General features: G+C 43.7%; 1 protein-coding gene across 1 annotated transcript; it reads right to left on the reverse strand.

Annotated features, from left to right (window-relative positions):
- Positions 1–35: 35 nt before the first annotated feature.
- On the reverse strand, positions 36–19,656 carry LOC115125758 (neuronal acetylcholine receptor subunit alpha-7-like). Its single transcript, XM_065027787.1, has 10 exons — positions 19,469–19,656; positions 11,420–11,559; positions 11,239–11,283; positions 10,880–10,989; positions 8,497–8,576; positions 4,725–4,892; positions 4,387–4,581; positions 2,912–2,998; positions 2,722–2,831; positions 36–1,169 (listed from the first exon to the last, which is right to left on the reverse strand). Exons 1-10 carry the CDS (start codon positions 19,518–19,520, stop codon positions 279–281), a joined length of 1,878 nt encoding a protein of 625 aa, XP_064883859.1. The 5' UTR covers positions 19,521–19,656; the 3' UTR covers positions 36–278.
- Positions 19,657–19,931: the final 275 nt, after the last annotated feature.

A 19,931-nucleotide genomic window follows, 5' to 3' on the forward strand; every position in this document is an offset into this window, starting at 1 on the left:
AGGACTGTTAGATGGTCACTTCTGGTGACTTTTTAAAATGTCTCTTTAAAAGAATTATAACCTGTAGCCCAACTGATGCAGCATAGCGGCTTTAAATAAGCTTAAGCATGGGTATGCCAACCTCCATTTACCCCAAATTAAAATCCCCAAAGACTCTGAATGCATCAAATGCAATAAATGTGCGTTATAACTTGTCAATCTGATCTTAAAAGCGCATCTTGGCAGAAATATGGATATATGTTTTTTGCATTTTTTGGGGGGAGTGGTGGCAATGATTCTCAGAAGAAGTCCTTGGAGGCGGCCTCTGCAAAGTTGGGTGCGGCCATGAGGATTGCAATGGTACAAATGATGTTGAACACACTGAACCCCACCAGACACAGACGATCAATGACCACTGCTGCAAACTGCCACTTCTCTGCCACGCTCACCCTGTGGTCCTGCTCACGGAGACCCTCGGCCAGGAACCGTACCTCCACCAGCAGGGCCTGGAGCTGGGCCTCCGCTTCCCCAGCCTGGAACACCCTGACCTGGGCATGGCAAGTACCCACTCCACTTGCCCCAGCCCCATCCTCCACACAGCTGGAACCTGAGGATGAGGGGTCAGGGTCTGGAGATGTGGGGGGTTGTGGCAGGGGGCTACCCAACATTGTGGAAGAGGGTGGGTGGTGGTGGAGGATGCGGGTGTCAGAACCCCTTCTTTCTTCTCCTCCTCCTCTTCCTCCTCTCCAGGTGACAGCAGGGTCAGGTTCAGGAGGACTCTGGAAGGCCATGTATGGCAGATGTCCATTGGGCTGAGCGTGGGGGATGGAGGGGAGATTGGGGTGTAGGTTGGAGTGTAGGTTAAGAAGGGGCTGGGGATATCGATTTGGGTTAAGGTGGATATTAGGCTGGAGGTTTGGGTTATGGTTGGGATAGGACTGGAGGGTAGGGTTGGAAGGTGGGTGTGGTAGGGGCTGGCTGAGCTGGCTTAGACTGGCCTGCAGAGAGGTGAGGCTCTGGGGGAAGGTTAAGGGGGCTGGGGTGGTGGTGGTGGTGGTGGTGGTGGGGGCAGAGGAGCAGGTCTTGGTCTGGGGGTTGGAGGGGCTGTGTTGGGGTGTGAGCTCACCCCAATCTTCTGGACACTTCATCCTCAGAAACCAGGGAACCCACTGGAGTAGAACCAACTCAACCTGAGAGACACACACACAGTAAGTAAGTAAGAGGACCCAGGGACCTTCTGTGGCAGAACCAACTGAGAGAGGGAGAGGACACACACACACAGAACACAATGCATTTGGAAAGTATTCAGACCCCTTTCCTTTTTACACATTTTGTTACATTACAGCCTTATTCTAAAATGGATTAAATAAACATTTTTCCTCATCAATCAACACAAAATACCCTATAATGACAAAGCAAAAACAGGTATGTTTGAACATTTATGAAATATAAAAAACAGAAATACCTTATTTACATAAGTATTCAGAACCTTTGTTATGAGACTAAAAATTGAGCTCAGGTGCATCCTGTTTCCATTCATCATTCTTGAAATGTTTCTACAACTTGTTTGGAATCCACCTGTGGTAAATTCAATTGATTTGACATGATTTGGAAAGGCACACACCAGTCTATATAAGGTCCAGAGCAAAAACCAAGCCATGAGATTGTAGGAATTGTCCGTAGAGCTCTGAGACAGGATTGTGTCAAACACCTGCAAAAAAGCACCCAAAGGACTCTCAGACCATGAGAAACAATATTCTCTGGTCTGATGAAACCAAGATTGAACTCTTTGACCTGAATGCCAAGCCTCACGTCTGGAGGAAACCTGATACCATCCCTACATTGAAGCATGGCGGTGGCAGAAACATGCTGTGGGGGTGTTTTTCAGAGGAAGGGACTGGGAGACTAGTCAGGATCGAGTGAAAGATGAACAGAGCAAAGTACAGAGATATCCTTGATGAAAACCTGCTCCAGCGCGCTCAGGACTTCAGACTGGGGCAAAGGTTCGCCTTGCAACAGGACAATGACCCTAACCACACAGCCAAGGCAACACAGGAGTGACTTCAGGACAAGTCTCTGAATGTCCTTGAGTGGCCTAGCCAGAGCCCGGATTTGAACCCGATTGAACATCTCTGGAGCCACCTGAAAATAATTGTGCAGCGACGCTACCCATCCAACCCGACAGAGCTTGAGAGGATCTGTAGAGAAGAATGAGAAAAACTCCCCAAACACAAGTGCGCAAGCTTGTAGCGTCCTACCCAAGAAGACCCATAATTACTGATAACGGTGCTTCAACAAAGTACTGAGTAAAGGGTCTGAATACTTATGGAAATGTGATATTTCATTTTTTTAAATATTTTTTTCATATATATATATATATATATATATATATATATATATATATATATATATACATTTGCAAACACTTCTAAACACCTGTTTTTGCTTTGTCATTATAGGATATTGTGTGTAGATTGATGGGAAAAACGATTTAATCAATTTTAGAATAAGGCTGTAACGTAACATAAATTGGAAATAGAAAAGGGGTCTGAATACTTTCCGAATGCACTGTAAAGTAAGTAGATAAGAGGAACCAGGTAATGTACTGCAGCAGAACAAACTGCACCTGATAGAAGAGGACAGGACACACACAAGGTCCAGACATTCACAGATATGATAGGAACACACACACAGACAGTCACAGACACACGTCATAATCAGTAGACAGACAGAGAGCCTCACCCATTGAGGCATGTCTCCACTGTTGGGGTCGTGGTGATGGTATTGAAGTACAACTACAGTCGCCACCACTGACATCCCTACGGTAACCATGGTACTCACAAAATACTGACCTAGGATGGAGGCACAGTATTATAGTACACTTATACAGAGACGCACACCCACACACACACACACACACACATTCACTGACCTATCAGTGGTATGCAGTCTGAGGTAGCTGGCATAATCTCAGCCACCAGCAACATGAAGAAAGTCTGAGAGAGAAGAATTGTAATGCCTGGAGAGAGAGATGGGGAAAAGGATATTATTACACTGGGAAATACAGCAATACTTGTGGGTAGTACAATTCTCCATCTCTCTGCCAACTCACCCCACCCATCCACCTCTCCCCCATCTCTGGCCCTCCCTTCTCCCTTTTCTCCCTCTATCTCTGTCCCTCCCTCCCCCCCCCTTCTCTCCCTCTATCACTGTCCTCCATCTCCCCACCCCCTTCTCTCCCTCCATCTCTGTCCCTCCCCTACCCACACCCCTTCTCTCCCTCCATCTCTGTCCCTCCCCTACCCACACCCCTTCTCTCCCTCTATCTCTGTCCCTCCCCTACCCACACGCCTTCTCTCCCTCCATCTCTGCCCCCTCCTCTCCCTCTATCTCTGTCCCTCCCCTACCCACACCCCTTCTCTCCCTCTATCTCTGTCCCTCCCCTACCCACACCCCTTCTCTCCCTCTATCTCTGTCCCTCCCCTACCCACACCCCTTCTCTCCCTCTATCTCTGTCCCTCCCCCTACCCACACCCCTTCTCTCCCTCTATCTCTGTCCCTCCCCTACCCACACCCCTCCTCTCCCTCTATCTCTGTCCCTCCCCTACCCACACCCCTTCTCTCCCTCCATCTCTTTCCCTCCCCTACCCACACCCCTTCTCTCCCTCTATCACTGTCCCTCCCTTACCCACACCCCTTCTCTCCCTCTATCACTGTCCTCCATCTCCCCACCCCCCTTCTCTCCCTCCATCTCTGTCCCTCCCTACCCACACCCCTTCTCTCCCTTCATCTCTGTCCCTCCCCTACCCACACCCCTTCTCTCCCTCTATCTCTGTCCCTCCCCTACCCACACCCCTTCTCTCCCTCTATCTCTGTCCCTCCCCTACCCACACCCCTTCTCTCCCTCTATCTCTGTCCCTCCCCTACCCACACCCCTCCTCTCCCTCTATCTCTGTCCCTCCCCTACCCACACCCCTTCTCTCCCTCCATCTCTTTCCCTCCCCTTCTCTCCCTCCATCTCTGAGAGAGAGAGAGAGAGAGAGAGAGTCATACAGCAGGACAGTCATACAGCAGGACCATTATCTCATCTCTCCATCTCTAACACCTGATTTATTTTTCATCACTCTGAACTGTAATTTCTTTCTCTTCTATCTTTCCCTTACACCTCATCATCTTCCCTTACACCTCGTCATCTTCCCTTACACCTCGTCATCTTCCCTATTTTCATCATATTTTACATGTTCCAGTGCCTCAGACCTCCCCTTTTCACCTCCAACATCTCTCCTGTCTCCATCCCTTCTCCCTTTTATACTCCTCTTCTCCCACCCCCTGTCCTACTCCTCTCCCTCTGCCTCTCCCTTCTTCCTCCTCCTCTCCCTCCCCCTTTCCTCCTCCCCCTTTCCTCACCCAGACCGATCTTCTCCCCCGATTGGGCTGGCAGTAGAAACACCAACAGTGTCAAGGAGGAGATGAGAACACAGGGGACGAGGAGGTTGAGAGCGTAGAACAGAGTTCTCCGTCGTAGGGTCACAACAAAGGTCACGTCAGAGTAGGGCTCTGTACAGCACTCATAAAATATCTCATGACGATCACCTGGTACACCTACAAGAGGGGGCAGGAAAGAGGGAGTGAGAGATTGGAAAATAAGAGAGAGGAGAGACAGATACAAGAGGGATGGAAAAGAAGAGAGGGGGGGGTAAAGGAGGAGGGACAACCTGGGTCAGGGGCAGACAGAGCTCTCTCACCCAGCAGTTCCCACTCTCCATTGGACATGTATCCTGACAGGTCAGCCTCCTGCATCTGGAGGTCCAGCAGCCAGCCGTCAAACGTCCACGAGCCAAACTTCAGCTCACATTTCTGGACGTCAAAGGGAAACCAACGCACGTCCACTTCACACGCACTGCTAAAAATACCTGGGACAGGAAATGTTAGGAATTTTATGAATAATGACTAAACAATGTGTAAATTGAAATAGAACTATAACTAATTAAACTCTACCCTGTTTTACAATATCTGATTAATAATGTTAGTTCCTAATAAAGAGGTTATGTAGCATGGACAAGGGGGTAATGGAAATGATAACCATTGTGGAAGAAGGAATGTATGTGTGTGTCTAAAGTAAGAGAATCCTTAACCTGTTATGGCTGCATCCCTTGTTCTCAATTTCCGCCTGAAGACATACCCTAATCTAACTGCCTGTAGCTCAGCCCCAGAGGCAAGGATATGCATATTCTTGGTATCATTAGAATGGAAACATTATGACGTTTGTGGAAATGTTAATTGAATGTAGGAGAATATAACACAGTAGATCTGGTGGAAGAAAAGAGAAAGAAAGAAAGAGCATACGTTTTCTGTTTTTTATTGTTGTAGCATCATCTTTCACATGTACTAGAATAGCCACACAGACAGATAGGATTCTGGAGATCATTTGGATGGATAACACAAGAGGGCAACCGTAGGTGTGCAAAGTTTCAGACTGATAACTTCAGGAATGGGTGAGCTACATGACATTTAGTATGAAGTCACCCAGGTGTCCCACACAAGCTCTCCCCCCAACAGCACCCAATGGCTAATTCATATGGAAATGTATATATATATTTATTTTTTTGCAAAAACAATATACAGTGGGGCAAAAAAGTATTTAGTCAGCCACCAATTGTGCAAGTTCTCCCACTTAAAAAGATGAGAGAGGCCTGTAATATTCATCATAGGTACAATTCAACTATGACAGACAAAATGAGAAATTTGCACATTTATTTGCAAATTATGGTGGAAAATAAGTATTTGGTCACCTACAAACAAGCAAGATTTCTGGCTCTCACAGACCTGTAACTTCTTCTTTAAGAGGCTCCTCTGTCCTCCACTCGATACCTTTATTAATGGCACCTGTTTGAACTTGTTATCTGTATAAAAGACACCTGTTCACAACCTCAAACAGTCACACTCCAAACTCCACTATGGCCAAGACCAAAGAGCTGTCAAAGGACACCAGAAACACAATTGTAGACCTGCACCAGGCTGGGAAGACTGAATCTGCAATAGGTAAGCAGCTTGGTTTGAAGAAATCAACTGTGGGAGCAATTATTAAGAAATGGAAGACATACAAGACCACTGATAATCTCCCTCGTTCTGGGGCTCCACGCAAGATCTCACCCTGTGGGGTCAAAATGATCACAAGAACGGTGAGCAAAACTCCCAGAACCACCTAGTGAATGACCTGCAGAGAGCTGGGACAAAAGTAACAAAGCCTAACCATCAGCAACACACTACGCCGCCAGGGACTCAAATCCTGCAATGCCAGACGTGTCCCCCTGCCTGTGTCCCCCTGCCAGTACATGTCCAGGCCTGTCTGAAGTTTGCTAGAGAGCATTTCGATGATCCAGAAAAGATTGGGAGAATGTCATATGGTCAGATGAAACCAAAATATAACTTTTTGGGAAAAACTCAACTCATCGTGTTTGGAGGACAAAGAATGCTGAGTTGCATCCAAAGAACACCATACCTACTGTGAAGCATGGGGGTGGAAACATCATGCTTTGGGGCTGTTTTTCTGCAAAGGGACCAGGACGACTGATCCGTGTAAAGGAAAGAATGAATGGGGCCATGTATCGTGAGATTTTGAGTGAAAACCTCCTTCCATCAGCAAGGGCATTGAAGATGAAACGTGGCTGGGTCTTTCAGCATGACAATGATCCCAAACACACCGCCCGGGCAACGAAGGAGTGGCTTCGTAAGAAGCATTTCAAGGTCCTGGAGTGGCCTAGCCAGTCTCCAGATCTCAACCCCATAGAAAATCTTTGGAGGGAGTTGAAAGTCCGTGTTGCCCAGCAACAGCCCCAAAACATCACTGCTCTAGGGGAGATCTGCATGGAGGAATGGGCCAAAATACCAGCAACAGTGTGTGAAAACCTTGTGAAGACTTACAGAAAATGTTTGACCTCTGTCATTGCCAACAAAGGGTATATAACAAAGTATTGCGATAAACTTTTGGTATTGACCAAATACTTATTTTCCACCATAATTTGCAAAAAAATTCATTAAAAATCCTACAATGTGATTTTCTGGATTTTTATTTCTCATTTTGTCTGTCATAGTTGAAGTGTACCTATGATGAAAATTACAGGCCTCTCTCATATTTTTAATTGGGAGAACTTGCACAATTGGTGGCTGACTAAATACTTTTTTGCCCCACTGTATATACATATTTATATTTCATAAAACGGCATTAGCACCTACCCGTCCAGAAGTACGTCCTGTCCTTGCAGAAACAGCTCCTCAATGTCTGATTCATAACACTCAATCAATCAATCAATCAATCTCTTCTATAATCTGGTGCAAATCTGTATACTTAGACTTGGATTTCGCTTTTCCTGATTTATTCGCCATGATGTCTTCAATGAAATCGTTGAAAAAACACTTTCCAAAATACTACTTTCCAAAACACTGCTGTGCGTAACAAGCGTGACTGCACCTACTCTGATGGTCAAAGCGAGAATGAAGTTCGTTACACGTGCGTTTACAAACAAGGGATGGTGGTCCAACCCATAACCATCACATACTGGCGTTTACCTCAGCTCATTGGCTATCTACCCAGTTAGATTTCAAGAACATCAGTGGTCATTGGGCAGAAATACAGTCAATCAACGAAGCTTCGCTGATATTATTGGTGCGCAATGAAGTCATTGCTCGTTGTCTTCAAATCAGTTCACTTCAGTCAATACTCCCCGCAAAAAAAAACAATCAAGTTTGGCTGTGTTGCAAACATCCAGAAGTTTGCACTGAAACCAACTATGACTAGATAAACGATTGTTTACTGTGTGTAATTACGTTGAAAGCTCTGTTAAAAGTTGATAGAGATGGAATTCACGACACAAACGGTTTACAAAATGTTTCATTTTAGGCTATAAAATGGATTTCATCAAAGAAAACGGCACTTCATTTGATCACTGGGACCCTCAGGAAGAGAAATAAGAGCAAGATATCAGAATGTAAGTCATAATTTTACATTCAGATGTGAATGTGTCAATACTGTCATGGTGGAAAATGTTTTTTTGTTGTTGATCGCTCTTCTCAAACAAAAGCATGGTATTTGTTCTCTGTAATAGCTATTTTAAATCGGAAAACGTAGTTTGATAACCAAGATTCTAATCTTTTGAAGGATGTAAAACACTTACATTTTCAAGAATGTTAAATGATCTACCTTGGTTTAGATATAAGCATCATAAAACATCTAACACAATATATTTGTTTGACTTGGTGAAAATACTTTTTTTGGACCTAACTTGCTTACCACTTTTTCGATGTACTTTCTTCATTCACAGACTCCTTGAAATGACCTCTTCCTAAATATTTGATCAAATTATAAATGTTGTGTATGATTTATTAGAAACCAGTGTGGCTCAACTTACTCCTTGTCTCAACTTACCCCACTCTCCCCTATATCTATGTTAAACTAAAATGAGAGAGGGGAAGGTCAGGGAAGAATAAAAAGAGAGAAAGGTTGATCTATAGACTTACCTGGAGGGAGGTACTCACAGAATCCACTGGAGTTGACCAGCACATAGCTCTTAAAGGTGGCATCAAACTTATCATGAGCACTGAGAAGGACAAAAAAGAAAGTTCAGCAAGGTGTGTGTGTGTGTGTGTGTGTGTGTGTGTGTGTGTGTGTGTATACTTTAACTTAACCAGTTGCTTAATCAGCATTATTCTCTGGGTTGAGTGAACTTCAAAATAGCATTTAAATTTATTTAAATTAAAATATCAAGGCAACCAGCTGTTTTCTCAACACTAGATTCTAGTTTGCTCAAAGCCATGCCCATCATTAACATATTTCCCAGCATGCTTTATTACAGGATGATTTTTTTTGTTTTAATACCTGTGTTTTTGCATACACATTGTTTGGCTGATTAAGCTTATGCTACACAAAGACAAAAGGCATTTTTCTGAACTAATCCAATCTATTAATCTGGATATCTTAACTCTGGCTAGATTCTAATAGGAATTCTAATAGGACTTGCAGGCTTGATGTGGCCTGTAAACCAGGAGTTTCAGATCACTGTGTTAGGGTGTAAGTAGTGATGAGTATTTTTTGGGAAGCCAGATCTTTGTTGCCGTTCACCTAAATGAGCCGTTCATTTGGCTCCCAAACGGCTCTTTATTTAGTAGTGCATAAAAAAATGTGTGAAACATAAAAAATAGCATATTTATAATATAAAGCCTAAAATGTTCCCTACCATTATGCAGATAGTGAAATGTGAGTTCAAATACATTTTAATTGACAAAATTAGATTGCTTGGCTCTCTCCTCACTACCTACTGTTCCTGCAGTGAGGAATGAATAGCTTCAGAGAATGGTTGTCTGGAGCTCCTAAAGCAGTAGTAGCAGTGAGTCAAATGAATGCCTCATTCACAGATACAATATGGTTCCAGACGTTCATCAAAAAGAGCTGTTCATTTGCGAACAACTCATCACTAATATGTAACTTATTATAATGTAGGTCATAAAGTATTCACAACCTTTCACGTTGTCTAATGATTGGAGACAGGTGCAGGAATGCGTAATAGGTGGTTTTATTCTCTACACCCAAACATAAGAGTGAGGTGTAAACCTCTAAATAATACGAGGCCCGTAAAACAAGTACACAATAACACGTATCATGGAAGCCAAAACAACAGCACAGGTACTCACAGGACCAAGGGACATGGTAACAGTAACCGACAAGGACAATGGGGAACAGAGGGCACATATATAACATACTAATCAGGGGGAATGGGAACCAGGGGTGCGTAATGAGACAAGACAGTCTGTGGTTGGTGGTAATGAATCCAGTGACGCCTAGAAGGCCAGTGACGTAGACCTCTGGAGCTGGTGAATGGAATGAGCAGTAGTACCTCCGGAGCTGGTGAATGGAATGAGCAGTAGTACCTCCGGAGCTGGTGAATGGAATGAGCAGTAGTACCTCCGGAGCTGGTGAATGGAATGAGCAGTAGTACCTCCGGAGCTGGTGAATGGAATGAGCAGTAGTACCTCCGGAGCTGGTGAATGGAATGAGCAGTAGTACCTCCGGAGCTGGTGAATGGAATGAGCAGTAGTACCTCCGGAGCTGGTGAATGGAATGAGCAGTAGTACCTCCGGAGCTGGTGAATGGAATGAGCAGTAGTACCTCCGGAGCTGGTGAATGGAATGAGCCGTAGTACCTCCGGAGCTGGTGAATGGAATGAGCAGTAGTACCGGGGGGATCCGTGACACAACCCCTTGACTTGATCCATATTTTGTTGTGTTACAGCCTGAATTTAAAATGGATTACTTTGAGATTTTGTGTCACTGGACAACACGAAGTACCCCATAATGTGAAAGTTGAATTACGTTTTTTAGAAATGTTTTGAAATTAATTAAAAATGAAAAGCTGATTGTCTTGAGTCAATAAGTATTCAACTTTTTTTTAAATATATATATATTGCTTGCTCTGTGTGCAATATTAGTTTTTAACATGGTTCTTTACCTAATCTCTGTACCCCACACATACAATTATCTGTAAGGTCCCTCAGTCGAGAAGTGAATTTCAAACAGATTCAATCACAAAGACCAGGGATATTTTCCAATTCCTCGCAAAGAGGGGCACCTATTGGTAGAGACGTAAAAGAAAATCAGACATTGAATACCCCTTGGAGCATGGTGTTATTAATTCCATTTTGGATGGTGTATCAATGCACCCAGTCACTACAAAGATACAGGTGTCCTTCCTAACTCAGTATATAGTACAACGCACGTATGTAAAGCTCTTGCTATCTATCCTTTACAGTTGAGCAAACTATAAATCCTATTGCAGCTGGTTGCCTTGATATTTAAATTTTAATAAACAAATACATTTTTAGAGAGAGAGAGAGAGAGAGACCCACACCTGTTGTACAGTAGTATATCAGGTATCCAGACCTGGTCAGTAGTGAAGCGAAGGGTTTTTACTCCAGGGTACTCTGACTGGTTCCACTGAAGGTAGTGGTCAAACCATTGCTATACAAATCCAGTCAATAAATTATTAAGGTTACAGGGGCTGTGTTTACACAGGCAGACCAAATCTGATATCTTTCCACTAATTGATATTTTGACCAATCACATCAGATCTTTTCACATCAGATCTTTTTCAGAGCAAAATACCAATTAGTGAAAGAAATTACAGAATTGGGCTGCCTGTCTAAACGCAGTCAGGGAGCCACACACACACACAAGCGGGCATGGACACACATGCAGGGTCATCCTCACCATCTGAAGCCAGGCATTAGTGGTGAGGATCTGGTTTTTCTCATCCTGGAATAAGATGAAGACAGTTCAATTAGTGTGTGTGTGTGTGTGTGTGTGTGCGTGTGTGCGTGCGTGCGTGCGTGCGTGCGTGCGTGCGTGCGTGCGTGTTTATATGAATGTATAAGAGAACATGGTAGCGTACCACATTCATGACTTGTAAGAGAGTGTAGGAGAATCGGACAGTGAGTGGTAGAGAGTCGTTGGCAACAGGTCTCTCCATACGGTTATAATCCCTCAGTAGCTCCCTCAATAGATTACGCTGGTGGGGACCCTGCTCAGATACTGAGAGAGGGGGAGGGAAAGAGAGGGGGATAAGGAAAAGGATGAGGATGAGGGAGAAGAGCGGGAGAGAGAGAGGGCAATGACGAGAGGGACAGAATAAGAAGACAGAGGAGACAGAATGGACAGTTACAAAGAGACAGCTACATTCCTGTAGACAGAATGGACCGTTACAAAGAGACAACTACATTCCTGTAGACAGAATGGACCGTTACAAAGAGACAGCTACATTCCTGTAGACAGAATGGACAGTTACAAAGAGACAACTACATTCCTGTAGACAGAATGGACCGTTACAAAGAGACAGCTACATTCCTGTAGACAGAATGGACCGTTACAAAGAGACAGCTACATTCATGTAGACAGAATGGACAGTTACAAAGAGACAACTACATTCCTGTAGACAGAATGGACCGTTACAAAGAAACAGCTACATTCCTGTAGACAGAATGGATCGTTACAAAGAGACAACTACATTCGTGTAGACAGAATGGACAGTTACAAAGAGACAACTACATTCCTGTAAACAGAATGGACCGTTACAAAGAGACAACTACATTCCTGTAGACAGAATGGACAGTTACAAAGAGACAGCTACATTCCTGTAGACAGAATGGATCGTTACAAAGAGACAGCTACATTTCGGTAGACAGAATGGACAGTTACAAAGAGACAGCTACATTCCTGTAGACAGAATGGACAGTTACAAAGAGACAGCTACATTCCTGTAGACAGAATGGACAGTTACAAAGAGACAGCTACATTCCTGTAGACAGAATGGACAGTTACAAAGAGACAGCTACATTCCTGTAGACAGAATGGACAGTTACAAAGAGACAGCTACATTCCTGTAGACAGAATGGACAGTTACAAAGAGACAGCTACATTCCTGTAGACAGAATGGACAGTTACAAAGAGACAACTACATTCCTGTAGACAGAATGGACAGTTACAAAGAGACAGCTACATTCCTGTAGACAGAATGGACAGTTACAAAGAGACAGCTACATTCCTGTAGACAGAATGGACAGTTACAAAGAGACAACTACATTCCTGTAGACAGAATGGACAGTTACAAAGAGACAGCTACATTCCTGTAGACAGAATGGACCGTTACAAAGAAACAGCTACATTCCTGTAGACAGAATGCACAGTTACAAAGAGACAGCTACATTCCTGTAGACAGAATGGACCGTTACAAAGAGACAACTACATTCCTGTAGACAGAATGGACAGTTACAAAGAGACAGCTACATTCCTGTAGACAGAATGGACAGTTACAAAGAGACAGCTACATTCCTGTAGACAGAATGGACAGTTACAAAGAGACAGCTACATTCCTGTAGACAGAATGGACAGTTACAAAGAGACAGCTACATTCCTGTAGACAGAATGGACAGTTACAAAGAGACAACTACATTCCTGTAGACAGAATGGACAGTTACAAAGAGACAGCTACATTCCTGTAGACAGAATGGACAGTTACAAAGAGACAGCTACATTCCTGTAGACAGAATGGACCGTTACAAAGAGACAGCTACATTCCTGTAGACAGAATGGACAGTTACAAAGAGACAGCTACATTCCTGTAGACAGAATGGACCGTTACAAAGAGACAGCTACATTCCTGTAGACAGAATGGACAGTTACAAAGAGACAACTACATTCCTGTAGACAGAATGGACAGTTACAAAGAGACAGCTACATTTCGGTAGACAGAATGGACCGTTACAAAGAGACAACTACATTCCTGTAGACAGAATGGACCGTTACAAAGAGACAGCTACATTCCGGTAGACAGAATGGACAGTTACAAAGAGACAGCTACATTCCTGTAGACAGAATGGACAGTTACAAAGAGACAGCTACATTCCTGTAGACAGAATGGACAGTTACAAAGAGACAGCTACATTCCTGTAGACAGAATGGACCGTTACAAAGAGACAGCTACATTCCTGTACACAGAATGGACAGTTACAAAGAGACAGCTACATTCCGGTAGACAGAATGGACCGTTACAAAGAGACAGCTACATTTCTGTAGACAGAATGGACAGTTACAAAGAGACAACTACATTCCTGTAGACAGAATGGACCGTTACAAAGAGACAGCTACATTCCTGTAGACAGAATGGACAGTTACAAAGAGACAACTACATTCCTGTAGACAGAATGGACCGTTACAAAGAGACAGCTACATTCCTGTAGACAGAATGGACAGTTACAAAGAGACAACTACATTCCTGTAGACAGAATGGACCGTTACAAAGAGACAGCTACATTCCTGTAGACAGAATGGACAGTTACAAAGAGACAGCTACATTCCTGTAGACAGAATGGACAGTTACAAAGAGACAGCTACATTCCTGTAGACAGAATGGACAGTTACAAAGAGACAGCTACATTCCTGTAGACAGAATGGACAGTTACAAAGAGACAGCTACATTCCTGTAGACAGAATGGACAGTTACAAAGAGACAACTACATTCCTGTAGACAGAATGGACAGTTACAAAGAGACAGCTACATTCCTGTAGACAGAATGGACAGTTACAAAGAGACAGCTACATTCCTGTAGACAGAATGGACAGTTACAAAGAGACAACTACATTCCTGTAGACAGAATGGACAGTTACAAAGAGACAGCTACATTCCTGTAGACAGAATGGACCGTTACAAAGAAACAGCTACATTCCTGTAGACAGAATGCACAGTTACAAAGAGACAGCTACATTCCTGTAGACAGAATGGACCGTTACAAAGAGACAACTACATTCCTGTAGACAGAATGGACAGTTACAAAGAGACAGCTACATTCCTGTAGACAGAATGGACAGTTACAAAGAGACAGCTACATTCCTGTAGACAGAATGGACAGTTACAAAGAGACAGCTACATTCCTGTAGACAGAATGGACAGTTACAAAGAGACAGCTACATTCCTGTAGACAGAATGGACAGTTACAAAGAGACAACTACATTCCTGTAGACAGAATGGACAGTTACAAAGAGACAGCTACATTCCTGTAGACAGAATGGACAGTTACAAAGAGACAGCTACATTCCTGTAGACAGAATGGACAGTTACAAAGAGACAGCTACATTCCTGTAGACAGAATGGACAGTTACAAAGAGATAACTACATTCTTGTAGACAGAATGGACAGTTACAAAGAGACAGCTACATTCCTGTAGACAGAATGGACCGTTACAAAGAAACAGCTACATTCCTGTAGACAGAATGCACAGTTACAAAGAGACAGCTACATTCCTGTAGACAGAATGGACCGTTACAAAGAGACAACTACATTCCTGTAGACAGAATGGATCGTTACAAAGAGACAGCTACATTCCTGTAGACAGAATGGACAGTTACAAAGAGACAGCTACATTCCGGTAGACAGAAGGAAAAATGCAGTGGTGCAACTTTGGTGGGGGGGGGGGGGACTTTGGAATGAGATGTTCAACGAGCAGGTAATTAAAGCTTGTTTTTCAACCACTCCACACATTTTCTTGTTAACAAACTATAGTTTTGGCAAGTCGGTTAGGACATCTACTTTGTGCATGACAATAGTAATTGTTTACAGACAGATTATTTCACTTATAATTCATTGTATCACAATTCCAGTGAGTCAGAAGTTTACATACACTAAGTTGACTGTGCCTTTAAACAGCTTGGAAAATTCCATAAAATTATGTCATGGCTTTAGAAGCTTCTGATTGGCTAATTGACATAATTTGAGTCAATTGGAGGTATACCTGTGGATGTATTTCAAGGCCTACCTTCAAACTCAGTGCCTCTTTCCTTGACATCATGGGAAAATCAAAAGAAATCAGCCAAGACCACGCCTGAAGGTACCACGTTCATCTGTACAAACAATAGTACGCAAGTATTAACACCATGGGACCACGCAGCCGTCATACCGCTCAGGAAGGAGACGTGTTCTGTCTCCTAGAGATGAAAGCACTTTGGTGCGAAAATGCAAATCAATCCCAGAACAACAGCAAAGGACCTTGTGAAGATGCTGGAGGAAACTGGTACAAAAGTATCTATAACCACAGTAAAACGAGTCCTATATCAACATAACCTGAAAGGCCGCTCAGCAAGGAAGAAGCCACTGCTCCAAAACCTCCATAAAAAAGCCAGACTACGGTTTGCAACTACACATGGGGACAAAGAACATACTTTTTGGAGAAATGTCCTCTGGTCTGATGAAACAAAAATATAATTTTTTGGCCATAATGATCATCGTTATGTTTGGAGGAAAAAGGTGGAGGCTTGCAAGCCGAAGAACACCATCACAAAGCCCTGACCTTCTTCTATAGAACATTTGTTGGCAGAACTGAAAAGGTGTGTGCGAGCAAGGAGGCCTACAAACCTGACTCAGTTACACCAGCTCTGTCAGGGGGAATGGGCCACAATTCACCCAACTTATTGTGGGAAGCTTGTGGAAGGCTACCCGAAACGTTTGACCGAAGTTAAACAATTTAAAAGCAATGCTAACAAATACTAATTGTGTGTTTGTAAACTTCTGACCCACTGTGAATGTGATGAAAGAAAAATCTGAAATAAATCATTCTCTCTCTACTATCATCCTGACATTTCACATTCTCAAAATAAAGTGGTGATCCTAACTGACCTAAGACAGGGAATTTATTACTAGGATTAAATGTCAGGAATTGTGAAAAATGAGTTTAAATGTATTTGTATGTATGTAAACTTCTGACTTCAACTGTACATCAGTCAAGAGTAAAGAGTAGCCCGTTTCTGCTCTGCTTGCTTTTTGTCATCAAGGGCTTATATAGTGGAGGGAGAAGGGCGTGTTTCACAGTCTACAGCCCATGTCTCTTCACAGGGGCGGGCCACTGATTGAGCAGAGCCCTAACCTTATGAAAACCCAAATCTCTCATTTAGAAGCTAAAATTACATTTAATCTCTTCACCAATAATTGTATATTCAAACATCTAAATTGAACAACAATTCCATGTGAATCCGATAACTACAATGTGCAGACTTTCCACTGTAGAGTTTATGTCATCTTATCATTGATGAGAATGTCTCAGATGATAACCGAACTGACATCATATTCATTAAGTACCACCGCATATGTTCAATTGGTCGGATTACCAGAATATAGTTCATTTCCCCCCACCTGATGTTCCGAGAATCTCTATGTTAACCAAGGGGTTTTCAAATTTCACATCAGTAGGGTAGAGAGAGGAAAAAGGGGGGAGACCCCACGTAAACGAGGCCAACGAGCACCGTAGCTGGGGAGATCCGCAAAAAGGGCCCTGCACGCGTCCAGAGTCGCTGCTGCCAACCTCCAACCCAACCCCCACCAATCCACCTTCTGCACGCCGATGGACACCACCCCAATGAACCCCCGTAAGCAGCTCCTTGCGAGACCACAAACGAGAGTCCACGAAATGGACCGCACAACAAACTTCCAGCAGTGGGGAGAGAAGAGCGGCGGAGCAGCCGCGGCTCGAGCCCAGCCCCACTTCGCACCCCAGCCCGACCGACCCCAGCCCTTAGAGCCAACCCTTATCCCGAAGTTACGGATCTGACTTGTCGACTTCCCTTACATACATTGTTTTATAGTATTTTATTTGAATCTGGCGCTCTGCATTTTCCCTGGCAATTGGCCAGTTGAGACATTTGCGTCCCGCCTATCCCAAAGAGGTTTGTTTTAAACAAAGCTGCTTTGAAAACGAGTACAGAGATTTATAGATGACTGGAAGAGGCAGGGGGCGGGACATGAAGAGAGGGTGAAAGAGGAGAATCAAGAGGAGAGAGTGAAGAGAGGGAGAAAGAGGAGAATCAAGAGGAGAGAGTGAAGAGAGGGAGAAAAATTAGGCGAGAGAAGAAGAATGAGGAGAATCAAGAAGAGAGAGAGTGAAGAGAGGGAGAAAGAGGATAATCAAGAGGAGAGAGACTGAAGAGAGGGAGATAGTATCCAGACAGGCCCATTAATTGTTAAAGGTAGAGTCAGCAATATGACGTAGCTGAACAAAGTAAACAGGATAGTGGGTCAATTTCTGCAACAACTAAGAATGTTGGAGAGTGAGGTTAAACCCCTCTTTTGGTCCAGTGGCTACCATGTTGTAATAGCGTGAAGCGAACCTGTGCACAAAAGCAGATACTGTGTGTGACTGTGTGAGAGCAAAGTCTTGCATCTTGCTCATCGTAATATCTGCGGTGCTGCTCGTGCAACGTCATTCCGCTGACTCTATCTTTAAGGGGATTGACTAGTCTCTCTGTGGCCGTTAAAACGTCTGATCTATTCCACACTGGAAATAGTGACGCCTTAAACACTAAAACCCTCCACTCAGACATACAGACAAACAAACAAACACAGACAGACAGACAGACAGACAGACAGACAGGCAGACAGACAGGCAGGCAGGCAGGCAGGCAGGCAGGCAGGCAGACAGACAGACAGACAGACAGACAGACAGACAGACAGACAGACAGACAGACAGACAGACAGACAGACAGACAGACAGACAGACAGACAGACAGACAGACAGACAGACAGACAGACAGACAGACAGGAGGACCAGGAACCTCACTTCTAGCAGCTCCATCGTGGACTGACTTCACTCACTCCTGTTTCACAACTGTATCAGACTTTATGTATCTGTGCAGTTGATGAAATTCGGAAGCAATGTCTAACTAAAAATCTAATCAAATTAAAGGTTATTGGTCACATACACATATTTAGCAGATGTTATTGCAGGTGTAGCGTGTAGTATCTAACAATTCACAACAACACACACAAATTTAAAAGTAAAAGAAAGGAATTAAGAAATATATAAATATATAGAACTAGTGAATGTAATGTAGACCCACATACAGTAGAGTACAGTCTTTATAACAGCATGTTGCGTTTGTATGTAATATGCTATTATGTACCACAAAGCTTGTAAAGGGCCTTTGTGGAGATTAATTTGTTGTGTTGTATTGCAATGTATTGCATTCCAGGTGGTACCATATCAATATGCAGTCACAAGATGGTACCATATCAATATGCAGTCACAAGATGGTACCATATCAATATGGAGTCACAAGGTGGTACCATATCAATATGCAGTCACAAGATGGTACCATATCAATATGCAGTCACAAGATGGTACCATATCAATATGCAGTCACAAGATGGTACCATATCAATATGCAGTCACAAGATGGTACCATATCAATATGCAGTCACAAGATGGTACCATATCAATATGCAGTCACAAGATGGTACCATATCAATATGCAGTCACAAGATGGTACCATATCAATATGCAGTCACAAGATGGCACCATATCAATGTGCAGTCACAAGATGGTACCATATCAATATACAGTCACAAGATGGTACCATATCAATATGCAGTCACAAGATGGTACCATATCAATATGCAGTCACAAGATGGTACCATATCAGTATACAGTCACAAGATGGTACCATATCAGTATACAGTCACAAGATGGTACCATATCAGTATACAGTCACAAGATGGTACCATATCAATATGCAGTCACAAGATGGTACCATATCAGTATACAGTCACAAGATGTTAGCCATCTAAGATACTGCTGCTGGTGCAGAGAGGAACACATCAACCAATGATGGATTAAAATTGACAGGAGAGTTGGATTTTTACAACTGTGATAAACAACATTCTAACCTGTAAGCTCTGTGATCATTCCTCTCCCTTGTCTCCCTTTATTCCTGCTCCTCTTCTCTCCTCCCTCTCTGTTCATTTCCCTCTCCTCTCTTCTCTCTCTGCTATACAGCTGGAACTGTAAGGTTGAGTTCTCAAATATCAATGGACTTGCACATAGTGTACGTACACGTGGAAACACATACACAACACACACACACATACACACACAGAGAGAGAGAGAACATGAAAGTCACTCACCGTGGAGCAGAGCTGAGAGTCCAAACAGACAGATAGCCACAAACTGCCTCATGTTGCACCACTGAACATAGAGAGCAGAGAAAGAGATGGGGAACAACAGTGATGGAGAGAGAGAGAGGCAGGGTAGAGTGGAATAGAGAGGGGGGGAGGTAGGACATGTCAGGAGCAGGGCAGGCAGCAACAGACAGAGGGAAGAGAGAGAGAGGCAAGGAAGAGAAGGAGGGTAGGGAGGCAGAGGCAAGAAGAAAAACAAGCTGAGTGCACAGGAAGACAGAGAGGGAGAGAGGCTGGCAGCAACACAGGAAGACAGAGAGGGAGAGAAGCTGGCAGCAACACAGGAAGACAGAGAGGGAGAGAAGCTGGCAGCAACACAGGAAGACAGAGAGGGAGAGAAGCTGGCAGCAACACAGGAAGACAGAGAGGGAGAGAAGCTGGCAGCAACACAGGAAGACAGAGAGGGAGA

The sequence above is a fragment of the Oncorhynchus nerka genome, linkage group LG14 (genome assembly GCF_034236695.1).
Source record: "Oncorhynchus nerka isolate Pitt River linkage group LG14, Oner_Uvic_2.0, whole genome shotgun sequence".
NCBI lineage: Eukaryota > Metazoa > Chordata > Actinopteri > Salmoniformes > Salmonidae > Oncorhynchus > Oncorhynchus nerka.

Excerpts from the sequence above, each read along its gene's own strand:
- LOC115125758 (XM_065027787.1), bottom strand. The coding sequence starts at position 19,520 with ATGAGGCAGTTTGTGGCTATCTGTCTGTTTGGACTCTCAGCTCTGCTC. Across the intron at positions 4,582-4,724 it reads TGGAGAGTGGGAACTGCTGG|GTGTACCAGGTGATCGTCAT; the intron begins GTGAGAGAGCTC and ends CCCCTCTTGTAG. Across the intron at positions 2,832-2,911 it reads AGACTGCATACCACTGATAG|GTCAGTATTTTGTGAGTACC; the intron begins GTCAGTGAATGT and ends CCTCCATCCTAG.